General features: G+C 56.5%; 1 protein-coding gene across 4 annotated transcripts in view; it reads right to left on the reverse strand.

Annotated features, from left to right (window-relative positions):
- ANO1 (anoctamin 1) overlaps nt 1-15,838 on the reverse strand; it is a 90,200-nt gene that overhangs the window by 58,811 nt on the left and 15,551 nt on the right. For 2 of the 4 annotated variants that reach the window (XM_089914366.1, XM_089914365.1), the window contains exons 3-8: nt 9,317-9,415; nt 8,411-8,562; nt 6,837-6,891; nt 3,589-3,640; nt 1,224-1,289; nt 681-736 (exon numbers count right to left, since the gene is read on the reverse strand). In XM_089914366.1, coding sequence (XP_089770492.1) covers nt 681-736; nt 1,224-1,289; nt 3,589-3,640; nt 6,837-6,891; nt 8,411-8,562; nt 9,317-9,415 — 480 coding nt within the window. The remainder of the gene's footprint in view (nt 1-680; nt 737-1,223; nt 1,290-3,588; nt 3,641-6,836; nt 6,892-8,410; nt 8,563-9,316; nt 9,416-15,838) is intronic. The other 2 variants (XM_022591145.2, XM_022591147.2) reach the window with 1 other exon arrangement.

A 15,838-nucleotide genomic window follows, 5' to 3' on the forward strand; every position in this document is an offset into this window, starting at 1 on the left:
AGCCAGGACTAGAATCTGGGTCCCCGGGCCCCCATGCCTGTCCTCTCTCTCTCCTAGCCTTTGCAGTAACGCACATTTGGAAAGTTCCAGAGATCCTCTGTCCGGAGTTCCCACACTGCTCAGGCCCCATGGCCCATCCCCAGTGCCCTGTTGAACTCTAGTCCTTGTTTCCATAGAGACAATAAGAAGAGAATCTTCTCTCTCTCTATCCCAAGCCAAGACAACGCGGCCGTGGCCACAGGCTATATTTGTCAGGGGGATACCAGTGGGATTTGGAGATTCGGCTCAGGAAACTGGCCACTTGCTCTGCAGAAATAGATACAAAACAGAGCTCTCTGGTCATTCTGCCAGAGCCCGGGCGGGGTGGGGTAGGGGAGACAGAGCCAGGGAAACTTCTTGTGGACCAGCTGGCCGTGAAGTTCAGATATGGCCGTGCAGAGTTTCTACCACAAGTGCCCCTGTCTTGGTGGAATGATTCAGTAAGAATAGATGGCTCTGTGTGTAACTCTGGTGCCCACCTGGGGAACCAGGAAAGGCCGGGAGCGGCTGACATTTACAGGAGCGCCAAAGCAGGAAGCCCCGACCACAGGCTAACGAGAGCTCCCTGGGGGGTGTGGCCCTCGGGGTTTGGAGAATCAAATGATGCGCAGAGATGAACTATGTTTGTCAAGGTTACTTACATCGTGCAGTGGGTAGGCTGCCGAGTAAACGCCATTGGCCAGCAGGCTCGTGATGCCTTGAAAACAAAGGCAGAGAGAGGATTACGGACCAGGCCGGTCTCCAACGGCTCCGTGTTCAATCAGAGCGGTCCCAGGGCTGTCTCAATCACCGAGAATTTTCTCAAAGCGAGCCACACCTGCTTGCACAGAGCCCGACCACCTTTCTGGGGTTTCCTCCCCGGGTTCGACTAGGAGATGATAAAGACATGCTCTATTGGCAGAATTAGGAAGACACAGAGGAAACCCCAAGAGGAAGTTACATCTGGGAGGAAGGAGGTACCCCCAAACCTGCGATTCACCAGCTACCCCCGCCTGCTGGAGGGCAAACCTGCAGGTGAGGAAGGGGGATTGTAAGTGGTTAGAAAAGCTGAATCATGAGAAAAATATGGATGGAAAAATTGATGGTGTCATAAAACACACATACAATTTGGAATTAGATTTTAGGTTGATTGGAAAAGCCAAAGAGGAGGCCTGCGTGCCCCACGCAGGGGCAGAGGCACTTACCGTATTTACCACATTTTCGCCTTTTACTTAAAAGGGCAGAGTCCTTCTTTCTTCCCTCTCCTTGCCCTGTTTATACATCCGGCTATTAGTTACACGCAAAAGGGCCTGAAAGGATCAAAGCTGCACTTGGGGGGCAAGGCGCTCACTCACAGTCCAGCACCCCTGGGGGCAGGGGAACGATGGCCGGGCCCCTTGTTTGCTGCCTGAAGCCCCGCGCTGGGAGCAGGATAAAAATAACCACACCTGCGCCTCCTAGAATTCAGAGGTGTGGGCTCGGGCACCCAGCCCCAGAAGACAGCGTCGTGAGGGGGTAAGGCAGAGCCCGGCCACGCATGGGTCTGGGGCTTCCCAGAGATCTGATCTTGCTTCGCACACATCCTTGGGGGCCAGGGCGGCCCAGGAGTTTCCACGAAGCCCTTTGCTGGTCACAGAACCCTCTGCCTGGATGAAGAGGCTTTCTAGGTGGTAAGGGGTCAGATTTTTCAGTGGCCTGGCCAGTCCACTCTTGAGCTGTGACACTGGTGGGAAAGGCACTCCCTGAAATCCACTTAAAAATAGACCACCTCCTCAGCTAGTGATCTGGAATGGTCAGGGCACCTAGGGACGCTTAGAAATCCAAACCGGAGCCAGGTGGGAGCTCGTGGCCAAAGCCCCATGAGTGGAAAGTTCAGCTGCAGTAAAAAATGAACAAGGGGCCGGATTCAGGTTCACTGGGCCCCCCACTGCCCCTAGAATGCTCTCAACTCCGTGCTGCCGCAGGTGCGCCCTCTATCCGGAAGCCTCACCCCTCCAATGTCATCTCATCAGAAGGACCTCTGATCACTGGCTCTACATCCCCCATCGCTCCCCATCTCCCTCAGCCTGCAAGATTGTCTTCTGGTTTACGTTGTCATCACTCGTCTGTTTCCATCCTCCGGAATGGAAACTCCCTGAGGGTAGGGACCTTCCTGGCACAGAGGCTGGTGGGGGACCGAACCCATCCATGAATCTGGAGGTCAGGAGGGCTCTCAGACAAGGCCAGTGTGAAATGGGGTGCAGAGAAGGCCCCTCCATCTCTCTGCTTCATCACTGGCTCTGGGAACCAGCGCTGCCAGGGAACTGGCCACAGCATGGCCCGGGGCGGGGATCAGCTCTAGCTGAGAAGCGCCAGACCCTGGACTCTCTGCAAACCTTCACAGCAACCGCACGAGTCTCCACCAGAACGGACCCTACAGGGACGCTAAAGGGAGACTGACTTCTGAGATGCATCGCTGGGACTAGACCCATGCTTCTCCCCACTTCTGGTGGCTGGGGCCCCCCTGGAGGACCTGCTCCATCGGGGACAGTTTTCCTGGCCTCCTCTCGACTCCTGAAAGTGTGTCCCCCGCCACGACTTAGTACACGGGCTTAGAAATTTCAGGCCCAGAGGGTGGGCCCGTGACTGACCACTGGCCACCCTGGGCAGCCTGGCTGAGCATGGAGGTGTCGTTCCCCCCTCCACCCCCCGCTGCATCCTGGGCCTGCCCCAGACTTCAGCTGCGAGCATCTGAGTCCTCCTGTACTTCGCTTCCTTCCCTCCCGGGAAGCCAACAGGCAGGGCATCTCTCCTGAACCACAGGCTCGGAGCTTCAGATGCTTCCAGAGCATGAAGGATTGTGCCGTGAGCTCCGCTCTCAGCGGGGCATAAAGCGGCTCAACAGGAAGGGGGGAAAGACCGGGAAAAGGCATCACTTTGCCCTGAAACGTTTTGCAAACGTTTAGCAAACTCAGCCTGCGGCGGTGGGCAAGGGACCTGCATGGCGGGGCGCGGGGTGGGGGGGATGGTTCCCTCCGCACGCTTTAATCGAGAAGGTTTTGCACCTGTGGTTGAGGTGTTCTGTAAACCAGTACCCGAGGAGCCCAGCGGGGCCAGTTTTGCGGCAGGTTCCGCCTAAGGGCACACGTCGAGGGGCACCCCTTCCAGCAAGGCCACGGCCCGGGTGGGGCACCTTCTAGACTGTGTGTGTGTCTGGCTGCTGCATCAGGCTGCTGCCCCGGCTGGAACCCTAACTACCTCCCCCTGGACTGTGAAGATCAAGAGAGGGTCAGAACCCCTTGGTCACCCTCCAGTTTCCAGCAGCCAGGATTTACCGCCTCTGCGTTGAGAGGCTCCACAGGCCACCACAGATGCCTCAAGCCAGAGAGGAGGATCCTTTTGTGCTTAAAAGGGTCGTAAAACCGCCCCTTGGTCCTGGAACGGCCCTCCTGCCTGAGACTGTTACACCAGCCTTAAATCAAAACCCTCTAAAAAACCCCAGGCCGGCCACCCGCCTCCCACGGAGAAGATGGAGAGGCAAGATTACACCGCGAGAGGAGCGCTGAGCTCAAGCCCCAAGCACGCCCTTACCCATGCTGTACTTGGCTTTGGTACACGTTGTTCTCTTCAGGATTTCGTAGACCTGTTGTGGAGACAAGGGGGGGACCAGAGCTACACCATCACGGGTCACCGGGAAGGGAGGTGGTGACCGTTACCGGCGCCAGCCTCCTGCGTGCCCCAAGGATGCGGTCAGGATTGGCGTTCTTGGGGACAAGGTCACCTCGAAGGGCCCACGCTGCGCTTGGGCTCAGGAGTACGGGGGTCCTGTGCACTCTGCTGGTGGGTTTCCGCCCCTTTTGGCTGAGAGGTGAGCTGGAATTCAGAGGCATGGGGACTCCGCTGATATGACCACTCTCGGGTGTGGCCCTGAATGTTCTAGAAACCTGTGCCCCTTTTACGAACAAAACACTTCGCCGCCTCAGGAACCCCGGCTTGGGGAGACCCCAAGCCTGGGTCTGCGTCCTTGTAGCCGTGTGGTCTTGCGCTAACTACCTCGTGCCCCGTGCCTCAGTTTCTCCACCCACAAAATGGGGTGAAAAGAAACGGCCCTGTGCCATAGACAGGTGGGTCAGGGCACTCTAGCCCCTCGAGACTCCCCCGAGGTTCCACCCTCCAGTTCCCCCCAGGCCCTGGGCCATCTGACCTTCTCTCCTCCTCTCCGTCCGCCCAGCCCTGTCCCAGCAACCTGGCCTCCTGGCTGCCCCCCTCACTCGCCAACCCTCTCCTGAGGCCACAGGGCCTTCACCATGGCTGTTTCTTTGGCCAGAAGTGCTTCTCCCCTGAGAGCTAAATGGCTACAGAGCCACCTTAACAAACAGGTCACCGAGCAGCCACCGCCCCTGTTGCTCTGCCTTCTAACTTTGCTCTCTCTCTCTCTCTCTCCTTTTTTTTTTTTTTTGCCGCCCCACTCGGCTTGAAGGATCTCAGTTCCCTGACCAGGGATGAACATGGGCCCTGGCGGTGAAAGTGTCCAGTCCTATAACCACTGGACCTCCAGGCAGTTCCCTAACTCTGCTCTCTTGTCCCGGATTACCCCACCCCTGCCATGTGCCTGTTGCCTCCCTCACCTCCTGCCGATCTTGGGCAGACACCATGTGCTCAGTAACTGACTGATGAATGAATGAATGGATGAATGACCCAGTTAGCTGGCTCTCTCCCTGGCACCTCTTGAATCAAATCAGTGACCTCATCCTGACCTTGCTGATTCTCCCATAACCACCTCCTCCCTTCCACGTGCAGCCACAGCCCCCCTTCACAACCACCCCTGTGATCCCACACCCACCCTCCATCTGCCCTTCCACGACCGGCCACTGGCAGTGATCTTTCTAGGACCTTGCTCCACAACCATCTATGGCTCCCTAGTGCCTACAGGCTGAAAATCCAAGTCCTAAGACCAGCACCTCAGGTCCTTCCCCATTGTTCCTTGCTGATCCCGACTCCTACCCGCCTGCACACAGGGCTGCCCCGATATGCTAGCAGCACAGGGAAGGAGACAGGAGGGGCTGTTATATCTTTGTCTAGAAGGACGTTGGGTCTCAAGACCACAGGGTCCAACTAACCAAGGGCAAAGTTTTGAGTCACCAAAGAGTTTCTCTGGAGCATTGGTGTTTTACAAACAGGCCTTCAGGGTCTCTGGGAGAGAATGCCCCCCACCTCAGAGGTAATCGGAGTCATGGATCGTTCAGCTAACACTTACTGGCTCAGATAGAATTGCCTTCTGTGACTTGGGGATCATGGTCTGAGCTCAATTTTAAAGTGGATTCTCCACGAGACGGGGCCTAGAGCTTCCATTCACATATGACCCCAACCCCAGGCCACCACCCCGACAGCAAGAGTGGATTTACGGGGACTTCCCTGGCAGTCCAGTGGTTAGGACTCCGCACTTCCACTGCCAGGGGCCCGGGTTCGATCCCTGGTCGGGGAACTAAGATCCCGCAAGCCACATGGTGTGGTCAAAAAAGTAAAATAAAATAAAACAATAAAGTAAAAAAAGTGAAAAAAAAGAATGAATTTACGAATCTGCACCCAGCCCTGTGCTTCCAGGAGCATCCTGGTGGCTCCAGATAATGTAAAAACTGGGGTGCACATACATATGGAAATACGGCGCGTGCCTCAGTTCCCCCAGCTGGCCATTCCAATTCTCTCCCATCCCAAAATGACAGAGAAAAAGAGAAACCGTTCAGGTTCAACTGCGTCTGGTTCTCCTGAGCGGTCGGTTTCCAAGAGGGAGAACTCAGCTCTCCTGGACCACATGTCAGCCTCGAGCTACATCGGCTGCTGACGTTTTTGCATAAACGAGTTCCTCATTGTTTATTATAAATTATGAGATTTAATTGCTAGCTTCATCAGTAACATGGTCAACACAGCAGCGGCTATGTTCCCGGCACTGCATCCAGGTTACCCTTGGTGTGGGCGCACGGCTGCCCTTTGGGCAGGACACCACCTCGTCCCGTTTGCGAGTCGCGAGGCTGGGAGGGGACACAGGGTTGATGGGACCGGGCTCTGTCTGTCCAGGCAGTGGCCTGAGCCCCCCACGCCAAGGCAGCCTACACCGCTCGCTGTCCTGTGCCTGGGTGCCCACCCGTCTCAGGATGTGGCTGTGAGGGGCAGTTATCTGCTCAAGGTCAAGCGGCCGCCTCCTGCCAGCCCCGCCCCTCTCCTCGCCAGGCTGGGCTTTCTGGGCCAGGAAGAGAGAGAAGCAGCAGCTTGGCTGAGAGGTTAATACTTGTTTAGACAGAAGTTGGGTCCTGAGCGGTGCACAGCCCAGCTTGGCTGGTGGACAACTTGGCGGCCGATGGATAAATATTAAACCAATACCTGGAGTAGGGCAGGGCGGCCTGGTCAGATTTCAAGCCACAGTTTGCTCGTCTGGCGAGGCTCTGGAAGTCTACCCAAACCCTCGTCCCTTTGCCTGCACCACCCCATCACTCCTGCCAGGCCTGTCTGCTCACAAACCCCCAGAGAGATGGGGACGTACAGATTCCACCAAGGGCAAGTGGCAAGGAGGCTGGAGAGGCGTGCTGGGAACTGCAAAGATGCGGGAACGTTTTGAAATAACCCAGTGGGTCTGGAATCCCTCTGCTTCTTCCCTGCTGCTCCACCCCCGCCTTCCCCTGGGCCCCTCGCAGCCCGCTGGTTTCATTATTCTAATTATTTCTGTCACAGACAATTACAGCCCCTTTCACCCAGAGGAGCTTGGCTGAAATGAAATTATCATCCCGTTTCCCGGGGCCACCTTGCTGGGGAGCTATGGATTCCCACGAGGGAGCGATACTTACTATCGTGCTCCGGGTTTTGCTGTCGAAAAAGGAATCCTTGTCAGACAGGTCAAATCTGTTGAAATTTTGGGAACAAAAAGAGACACAGCTCACTGGAGTCAGCGCTCCCGGTTTCCGAGGCCTTGGGGGACCACACTACCCCCGTGAGCGGTGACCATGAAATTGACGAAGCTCTGTCCGCACGCCGGGTGTGATCCGACCCTGGGCATTTGGAAGAGTCTGTACATCCTCTCACCCCTCGGGGAGGCTGGGAGACCCCCGTGGGTGGGAAGTGACCCCAGGGGCAACTGTGGTCAGACCTCCCTCGCCAAGGACCCCTTTTCCTTCCGATGACACCCTCGGGGGCAGATTTTAGTCTCAGCCGCCGCACTCCTGGGGTGATCCCACCATCGGACACTTTACTGTTTAAGGCAGCCTCCCTGTAATTTCCAAAGGGTTTCCGTCCTGAGGTCCTGGGCCACTCAGAGATTTCCTAAGGCTTCCTGAGGGCAGAGGGATGTCTCTGGAACACGTTATTCGATTCCCAACACACTCAGCGTACAGCCGGGGAGGGCGACTCGGGGTTGGGGGTGGCCCAGAGCCTGGAGGTGAGCCAAGCCTGGCAAGGCAGGGGGTGCCAAGGGAGGTGGCCAGGGCCCTGGGGGTCATGGAAAGAGGGCGTCTCCCTCTAATGCGCGGAGGCCCGGGTCCTGGCGCTGGTGGGAGGAGTTGGGCCGGAGCCACTTCCTTCTCTCTTATGTCTTATCCCCCGGAGGATCGGGAAACAGCAAGTGAAGCATGTGGCCCCGGCCCTGTGACTAATGCCCTGGCCAGGGCGGAAGCCCCAGTTCTGAGCGGAGGCTCTTCATGTCTTGTGGGACCAGGAGTGTCCAGGAGCCTCCCATCCCCTAGAGCTCGTCATCCTATCCCCACAGGATTCCCAGACTCCAAGCTTTCCATTCCCACCCCTGCCCTCGCTCCAGCTCTGCCCAGTGAGGCCCCACGGAGGCCTTGCAGCTGCCACTGACCCAGGTGGCTACGCCTCGCTGCCCCTCAGTAGCAGGGGAGGAGGGAAGTTTCCAGAATGGGTGCAGCCCTGCCAGGCAGCCGCGCTGGCTGCGAGTCTGGGGCCTCAGGACTCCAGCCAGGGCTGCTTCTCGGTTCCTGGCGCCCAGAGCTCGGCAGCCTTCAGGAGGTGCAGCTAACCAGACCCGACTCCTCGGGACACATCCCAAGAGGGACAGAGCGGGGCAGGGGGAGGGTACCCAGGCCACTGCTTTGGGGCTTTAATCCCAGGCCCAGGCCTTCCCTCACATGGGCTCAAGCTAGTTTTCCCAAGTGTCACCCAGCAGGACAAGACTTGTTGTCCCCTTAACTCCTCAGTTAATAATGACCTTGGAAATTATTTCCAGGGCCTCTTCTGTGCTCAAGAACCACAAGCTCTTATGAGAATATGCTCCAGGGGCTGAAATCCCCACTTCATTGGGGGTTGGAGAACTCCCTCTGGCCTCAGAGGACCAAGTCCAACACGGGGTGGAATCACCACACAGCGGGTGGCCCTCGGGAAGGGCAAGCAGAGGGGGGTCCCCACTCACAGGTGCTTCTTCTCCCGGGAGAAGGGATAGGAGAGCCTCTTTGTGGTCTGGGGTCTGTGCTCCGCCACCTTGGGCTGGATGGGGTCCGTCATCTTCTGGAGCACAGAGTTGATCTTTTTCAGGAGGCCACGGGTCTCATTAATGTGATACAGCTGCGGGCGAGGCAGGGAAGGGGGACGCATGTCATCTGCTGAGCCATGACTCTGGGAATCTATTCTGAGACGGGCAGGGAACTAGCCCCCTGCCACAGAGACGGCCCGGCCTGGGAACAGGGGGCGGGGATGGGCCACGATGCCCCCTCCACATCCGCGTTTCTAGATGAGCCTGAAAGCTCAGAGTTTCGGGAGATCCCAGCCAAAAGGGCAATTCTAGTACATTCCAGAGAACTTCCCCCAACTTCACTTTTGTTTAAAAAGAGGTAATCCAAAGGATTCTGGAGGCTTTGAGAAGCTGGGAGCTGACTCACTCCCGAGAACAGCTTCGTCCCCCCTGCTTTCCTCCCCAAGGACAAAAGTAAACCCCGACGCCTCGCTAAGCTCCTTGGACGCACTGGCAGACTGCTTCCCAGCCTGAAGTTGCCAGAGATTAAGAAGAAAAGCCCCAGCAAGCGAGGAAATGGAATTAAAATGAGTCTGATAAATTAGCTGAAATACTGGAAGTACGAACGGTCAGAGCGGGAAGTTTCACTGTGTTTGTATCTATGAGAAGTTCCCGGGCTCCTGTGGCATCTCTGGGGGAGCGGGTTATACTCTCCGCCCGCAGGACACGGGAGGCCTCCTGCCCTCCCGGGGCGGGGTGGGGCTGAAGCTCCCTTGGGCTTTCGTAACAACTCAGACCCTCCCGATGACGTTCTCCTGCCGGGCAGCCCTGAAACGACCCCTGTGGAGTAGGGACGTCACCACTCACCTTCTTCGTCGGCATCTTCAGTTTCAAAAACTCAGCCTCTCTGCACAGCACGTTCCAGGGTGCATGGATTTTTACAAATCCAACCCCGTGAATTTTCGTCTAGAAAGAGGGGAGAGGTCCTTGGTCAGCGTGGGTAGATGTTTGGGGCTGAAAACCATTTTCACCTTCGGGGACCAAACAGTTTACTGGGCAGCTGCTTCTGCCTGTCACCTCATGGCTCCTCTGACGACACTTTGAGGCACTGCTAGAATCCCCTCCTTCCAGATGATAGAAGAAAGCTGCGGGGCTGAGAGGGCTCCCCCAGGTCCCACGGGAATGATAAACAGCCGGGAGGGTGCCTGGAGGGAGGTCCCCGATACCACAACACCTGGGAAGTTCTCAGAGGGGTAGCCGAGGGGCCTCAGAGCAGCCTGAGCCACAGAAGACCTTGCATAACTGAGAGCCCAGGCCCTTCGACTGAGTGGACGTACTTGGTGTCCCCGGGGTGCCCAAGCAGAGATGAGGAGGTGATGGTGAAGATGATCCCCTCTGGACATCTCTGTGGGGTCAGGACACACCTCTGTCTGGACCCGGCCACCCTCTGGGTTCCCTGGGTCAGCACTGCCTTTATCCTAATGTGAGAGGACTCGAGGCAACCCTGCATTCGAGTCCAGCCCCCCGCCCCCACTAAGCTGCTGTGAACTTGGACAAGTCATTTCTGGTCCAGCGTGTCTGAATGACAGGACTGGGCAGCTGAGGGCCCCTGAGTGCTGCCCTACCAGGAACTGCACAAGCTAAGAGCTTCGAGAACTGACTCCAACGAACTCTATGGGAAAGGCAGGACCACTGCCCCCCTTTCACGGAGGGGAACACTGAGGCTTGAGAGATTAAGTCACCGCCTAGGTTCCTCAGAAAATTAAAACTAGAGCCACCAAATGATCCAGGCATCCCAGCTCTGGGTAGTTATCCCCAGGAAATGACATCAGCACGTTCACACCAGCACCCCCACGTTCACTCAGCATTACTCACGACAGCCAAGATACAGAAACAACCTAAGCGTCCTTGGACGGATGAATAGATCAAGAGAGTGTAGACATATACAGTGCAGTATTATTCACCCATCAAAAAGAAGGAAATCCTGTCATTTGTGACAACGTGGATGAACCTGGAGGACATTCTGCTACGTGAAATGGGTCAGAGAGACAAGCAGTGCATGGTATCACTTATATGTAGAATTAAAAAAATGCTGATTTCATAGAAACGGTGTAGAGTAGAATGGTGTTTGCCAGGGGCTGGGTGGGGGGATGAGAATGGGGAGATAGGTCGGAGGGTACCAGCTTTCAGTTATAAGATTAAGTTTTGAGGACCTAATGAAGAGCAGGGTGACTCTAGTTACTAATACGGTATTGTATACTTGAAAGGTGTTGAGAGATCAAAGTGTTCTCAGAGCGTGCACGCGCGTGCGCACACACACACACACACACACACAGAGGTAGCTGTGTGAGGTGACGGGCGACTTCATTACCTTGATCTGGGCAACCATTCCACGGTGTCTGTGTAAATCAAGTCATCACTCACAGTGTAGACTTTAAATATACACAATTATGTTTGTCAATTACTCCTCAATAAAGTTGGGGGTGGAAAGTCAGGGCCTGGCATCTGGCAGCTGGCGGGTGTGGGAACCCGGGTTCCCATGCGGGCCATACACACTCTTAATCGTGGGTGAGACCACGCACATCCCAACAACTCTCTAGGTTTCTGGTTTTCTCTGTCCCCCTTACCTTTCGTGTTTAAGAGATTCCCTTTACTGAGCGAATAGCATCAATGTGGCGATAACACGTTTCCCCACCTAAGACGCAGGTAACACCAGCAGACTTCCCAATCACCCCGAGATAACTGGGGTTCCCCATTGCAACAAAAAGCAAAGAAACACAACATTCCCCTCAGACAGAGCCGCCCTACGGCAGTGGGGTCCTCAGTCCACCAGCCGTCTCAAGGGGACCCCCGGGGGCTTGGAGCCCACGCTGGGCCCCCAGGTTGAGGTCCCACTTCACCTTTCCACAATTCCAGGGGTCCTGGCAGAAGGGAGCCAGGCCACGGCAGGGGGTGTGTGTGGCCGGCACTCGGGACTTGGTATGGGGCTGACTCGGGTCTGCGCTGGGCTCTGAGCCCCAGGTCCCGTCACCAGCCTCAGAGTGTACACAGCTCATGGGATCACTGCAGGTTTTTGGCAAAAGGCAACGGAGTCAAAGTCACTTGGGACTGATTTTTAGGAAAAAATCCTCCGTGGTCCAAACACACTCATCCAGCGCCAGCCTCGGGCCCCAGTGAGACGTGGGGCTCCTGCCTCACCTCGAGAGAAGGGCCACACCTGCTGGGAGAACTCCAGCTCATCTCTCCACCTCTGATGCAGAGGCGCCCATGCCCCCCACAACCAGAAGAGCGAGCATCTCCCCGGGGCCTCAGTGTCACCGCACAGGCCTTGTCTATGTGGCCCCAGCAGGCAGGCGAGTCCTGTCCGGAGCCTCCCAGCTCACTGGCCCTGCTGCCCACGTCGGGGCAGTGTAGATGCTGCACGTGTCCACTGAACGAGCGGATGAAGTCCCCTAACGATGATGACGGGGTGTGGGGAGAGTAGGCTGGGACCCACCGGGCGCTCACTACGTGCCAGGCCCTGCTTCAGGCATCTGTGCGTATTAACTCATTTAACCCCACGACAGGCCCGTGAGGGTGATCCTGCCACTGTCCTCACCTTGGAGCCCAGAGGTTCACACTCTGCAAGTTCACTGTGAGTGTCCAGGGCAGGCTGCAGCCAATGGCCACAGACTGAGCAGCTTTAACAACACAAATTCATTCCCTTCCAGTTCTGGAGCCAGAAGTCTGTGATCAAGGTGTGGGCAGGGCCGCGCTCTCTCCACAGGATCCAGGGGAGGGGCCCTCTCGCCTTGCCCAGCCGCCGGGGACCCCAGGCCTTCCTGGGCTTGTGGCCATATCACCCCAACCTCTGTGCCCATCTGCACAAGCCTTCTCCCCTGTGTGGCTCTGTGTTTCAAGTCTCCCTCTCTTTTCTCTTCCAAAGACACCTGTCATTGGATTTAGTGTCCACACGAATCCAGGATGATCTGGTGCAGAGATCAGTAACTTACTTACATCTGCCAAGACCCTTCTTCCAAATAAGGTCACATTTGCAGATTCCAGGAGGATGGCTTTTGGAGCTGCCACTTGGCCCACGATACTCACCATGAAGCAGCAGGTCAGAGCCCCACAGGGCTTGGTGCAGGGAGCTTATCAAAGTGGCTGGAAGCTTCGAAGAAGCAGGTCCAGGAGCTGGGTCCTGAGGCTGCTTCCAGGACCAGGGTGCTCGGGCACAGGGACCAGATGCGCAAGGCTCGAGGTGTGCTGGCTGGCGTGAGGCACACCTGCAGGGAGCCTGGAGCCTGACACCACGGCCCAGGGCTGGGGACTCAGCGGCGCGTGGACTAGTGTGGACCAGAGGAGGCAGCCCGGGGGCTCGGGCAAGGGGAACCCAGATCTTCCTGCTGCCCTCAAGGGGCAGGTCGGGTGGGCACCGGGGGCGGCCATGGATTGGGTGGCCTGGGTCCGAGTCCTGGCGGGCTGCTGTGTTGTCTCCAGCAAGTGACTCAACCTCTCTGAACCCCCTTTTGCTCATCTGCAAATCTTTGCAGTACAAGACTTGCTTCACGGCTGGGGGAGTCCCTGATGCTCCTAACACTTCCATCCAGCCCCGTGGCTGGGGCTATGGCTTCTCTCCGTGACCCTGAGGCTGGTGAGACCACGCCTGCGTGGACTCCTTTGGCTAAGAAGCTTGAAGCCGCCTCCCCAGCTCCAGGAAGCCCCGGGGGCACCATGAAATGACCGAGAAGTGACCATGGACGGCCCCGTGAGGCAGACCCCCTCTTTCCCATTACAGCCCAAGTTTATTTCTGTGCCCAGTGTTCAGTCGCATGCAAAGACCCAAAATATATTCTTCCGAGTCCGTGGCGAGCTCTCTCGATGGTGGTCAAGGACCAGTGCCCGGGCTGGCCTCCCTGGGAAAACACGCTCTGCTGTTTACGTGAGCAGTGGGGTCCCTCCCAGGGAAATATCTGGCAGGATTGGGGAAAGGGGTCGTGGGACCAGTTGGACAAGAACACATACAGGATGTTTTAAACATTGGTGCCCGGCCCGACAGCAACCCGCCCCTGCAGGAAGAAATCGTGAGATGCCGGGTCCCCTCCCTGAGCCAGATGCCCCAGAGCCGTGGGTTCTGTCCTGACTCTGGTCCCTCTGGTGTGGGGAGGTTGGAGGCCACAGAACTGCCGGGGCCGCGCACCACGGCGTGGGTGTGGGGAGGGCCAGGGGTCAGGGTCCCGCAATGGCCTGCCACCAAATGCTGGACAAAATAAATAAATAAAATAAATGTCACGTCTTAAAGTTGCTGAAGACCTGAGAAGACCCAGAGAAGCAACCAAGACCATGCCATCCAAGGGGTTTCTACCGATGCAGACACTTGGCCTGGAGGGGGGAGGGAGGTTTCTGCCCCAGGCCCGCCCAAGATGGGAAGTCTAACAGAAGACCCTCCCCCATGGAGCCGGACCCCCATGAGATGACACTTTCAGGTGACCCAGAAAGGGCTCCCTCCTCCAACCCTGGGAATTACAAGGAAGGCAGTCCTGGCGCTGAGCAGGAAAGGGAGGGAATGAGGACCTCCCCAAGAAGTCCTGGTCCGAAAGGCCACGGCCCCAGTGGGTCTGGGAACCTCAGCCTGTGACCTTGGCTCAAGGTGGTTCTGTCTATAATGCCCTCAGATGTGACGAATGCAAGCCTTTCTGGACAAGGGCATCTTCCTCCTGGGCTTGGGGAACTCCCCCCCGCCCCGATCATGGGCTCCATAAGGGTGGTGGTCAGTGGGCAAGGGCACCAGGCCCACCAGGAACAAAGACGGCTGGAGGAGAACCAGCAGAAGTGACGTCCTCAGCCTCGGGATTCTGCGAGGATTAGATGGATAATAAATCAACTGTGCTCACCTTGTTTAAAGAAATAAACCTCAGGACAGAAAGGTTCTGCAAAGGACAGGAAACTATTAAAAAATGACACAGCCAACTTGGAAAAGAACCAAACAGAACTTGCAGAAATAAAAAAGTGTCATAATGAGAAGTGAAAATTCAACAGACACGTTCGAAGGTACTTGACCTCTCCAAGGAAAGGGAGACACATGGGCGTACAGCAGGGAGTTGCCAGTAAGGAGATGCCAGTAAGGTATGCAACCCTCCACAACTCCCCTGCTCTCAGGAAGAAAAAACCAACCCTGATCTGTAGCTGCAGCATTTGCCAATTTCCACAGTGTAAATACTCCCGCCATGGCCTATTTCAAGCTACCAAAGTGTTAACACCCGGCTGGCAGAATTCCTGATGAGCCAGAAAGAGCTGACTCCGGCACACCACGGGCCTAGAGACACTGGAGGACGTCAGAACTGCAGCCAGAGTGGCACAGATTTTAGCCCACCTACTTGGGACCTGGGCAGAGCTGCCCTTGGGGAACTTTAAAGACATGACTTTTAAAAAGTGTCCAGAATATACTTTATAGCAAGTATGCTTCCGCAAAACCAAGACAGACCCAAAGGAAGTCAGGTGGGGTGTGTAAAAGCCTCAGCACTTAAGACTCAAGAGACATAAAATCTTTAGGGCCAAAGAAATGAATGCGTAATGGTGGAATTGTGGAGAAATGAGAGCTTCAGGACTAGACAATGGCCCCTAACATCCCACTGTAGGAGAGGCTCATGGCAGAGGCACTAAGCCTGGGGATGGGAGTGGGGGGCTGAAGACCACATGGTTCAGGGCAAAGAGCGTGACACTGGGAGCCACGACCCAGGTTCAAGTGCTGGCCCTGCCCCTGTTGGGCCCGGTGGCCTTGGTCTCCTTGCCCCGCCTCTCAGAGCCTCAGTTCCTTCCCTCTGTAAAGGGATCTGATCCCTGTGCCACACAGCAGGTTAGGGCGCCCACACCAGGCGGGATGGGGTTTGCTTCCAAACTGACAAGTCCCTGAGAATGTCTGTTGCGCCTTTGTCCCTTATACATGAGGATGTCGGGATTAGACCTCAGGTTCCTCAGAGTCAAGGACCCCCACCCCAACGCCCAGCCTGCGAGGAGGGGCCGCTCCTCTGTGCTCATCGTCATGCTTATCCAAACCCCAGAGACGCCTCAGAAACCACTCATGCCTGCAAAAACTCAGCTGGAAACTGCAAGAAACACGTCCCCCTGCCTGTGCCATGACCACCCCTCCGGGAGGAAGAACGGGCCATCACCTCCATCCCTAAGATGGGAAAACTGAGGTCCAGAGGGGGGAAGCCACTTGCCTGAGGCTGCTCGGCCAGGAAGTGGCTGAGCAGGGTCTGGACCTGCACACGTGGCCCCGACAGGGCCCTGAGCCTCATTGGGAGCTCAGATATACTCACCACCTGACGGTGCATCCCAAAGTTTGTTGTGGAAGCAGCACCCATCCTCCCTCAGTCAGTTCCTCACTTGCTTTTCAAAAGCAACATC

The sequence above is a fragment of the Delphinapterus leucas genome, chromosome 7 (assembly GCF_059928025.1).
Source record: "Delphinapterus leucas isolate spDelLeu-1000000601 "Yukka" chromosome 7, BTC_Dleu_Yukka2, whole genome shotgun sequence".
Lineage (NCBI taxonomy): Eukaryota > Metazoa > Chordata > Mammalia > Artiodactyla > Monodontidae > Delphinapterus > Delphinapterus leucas.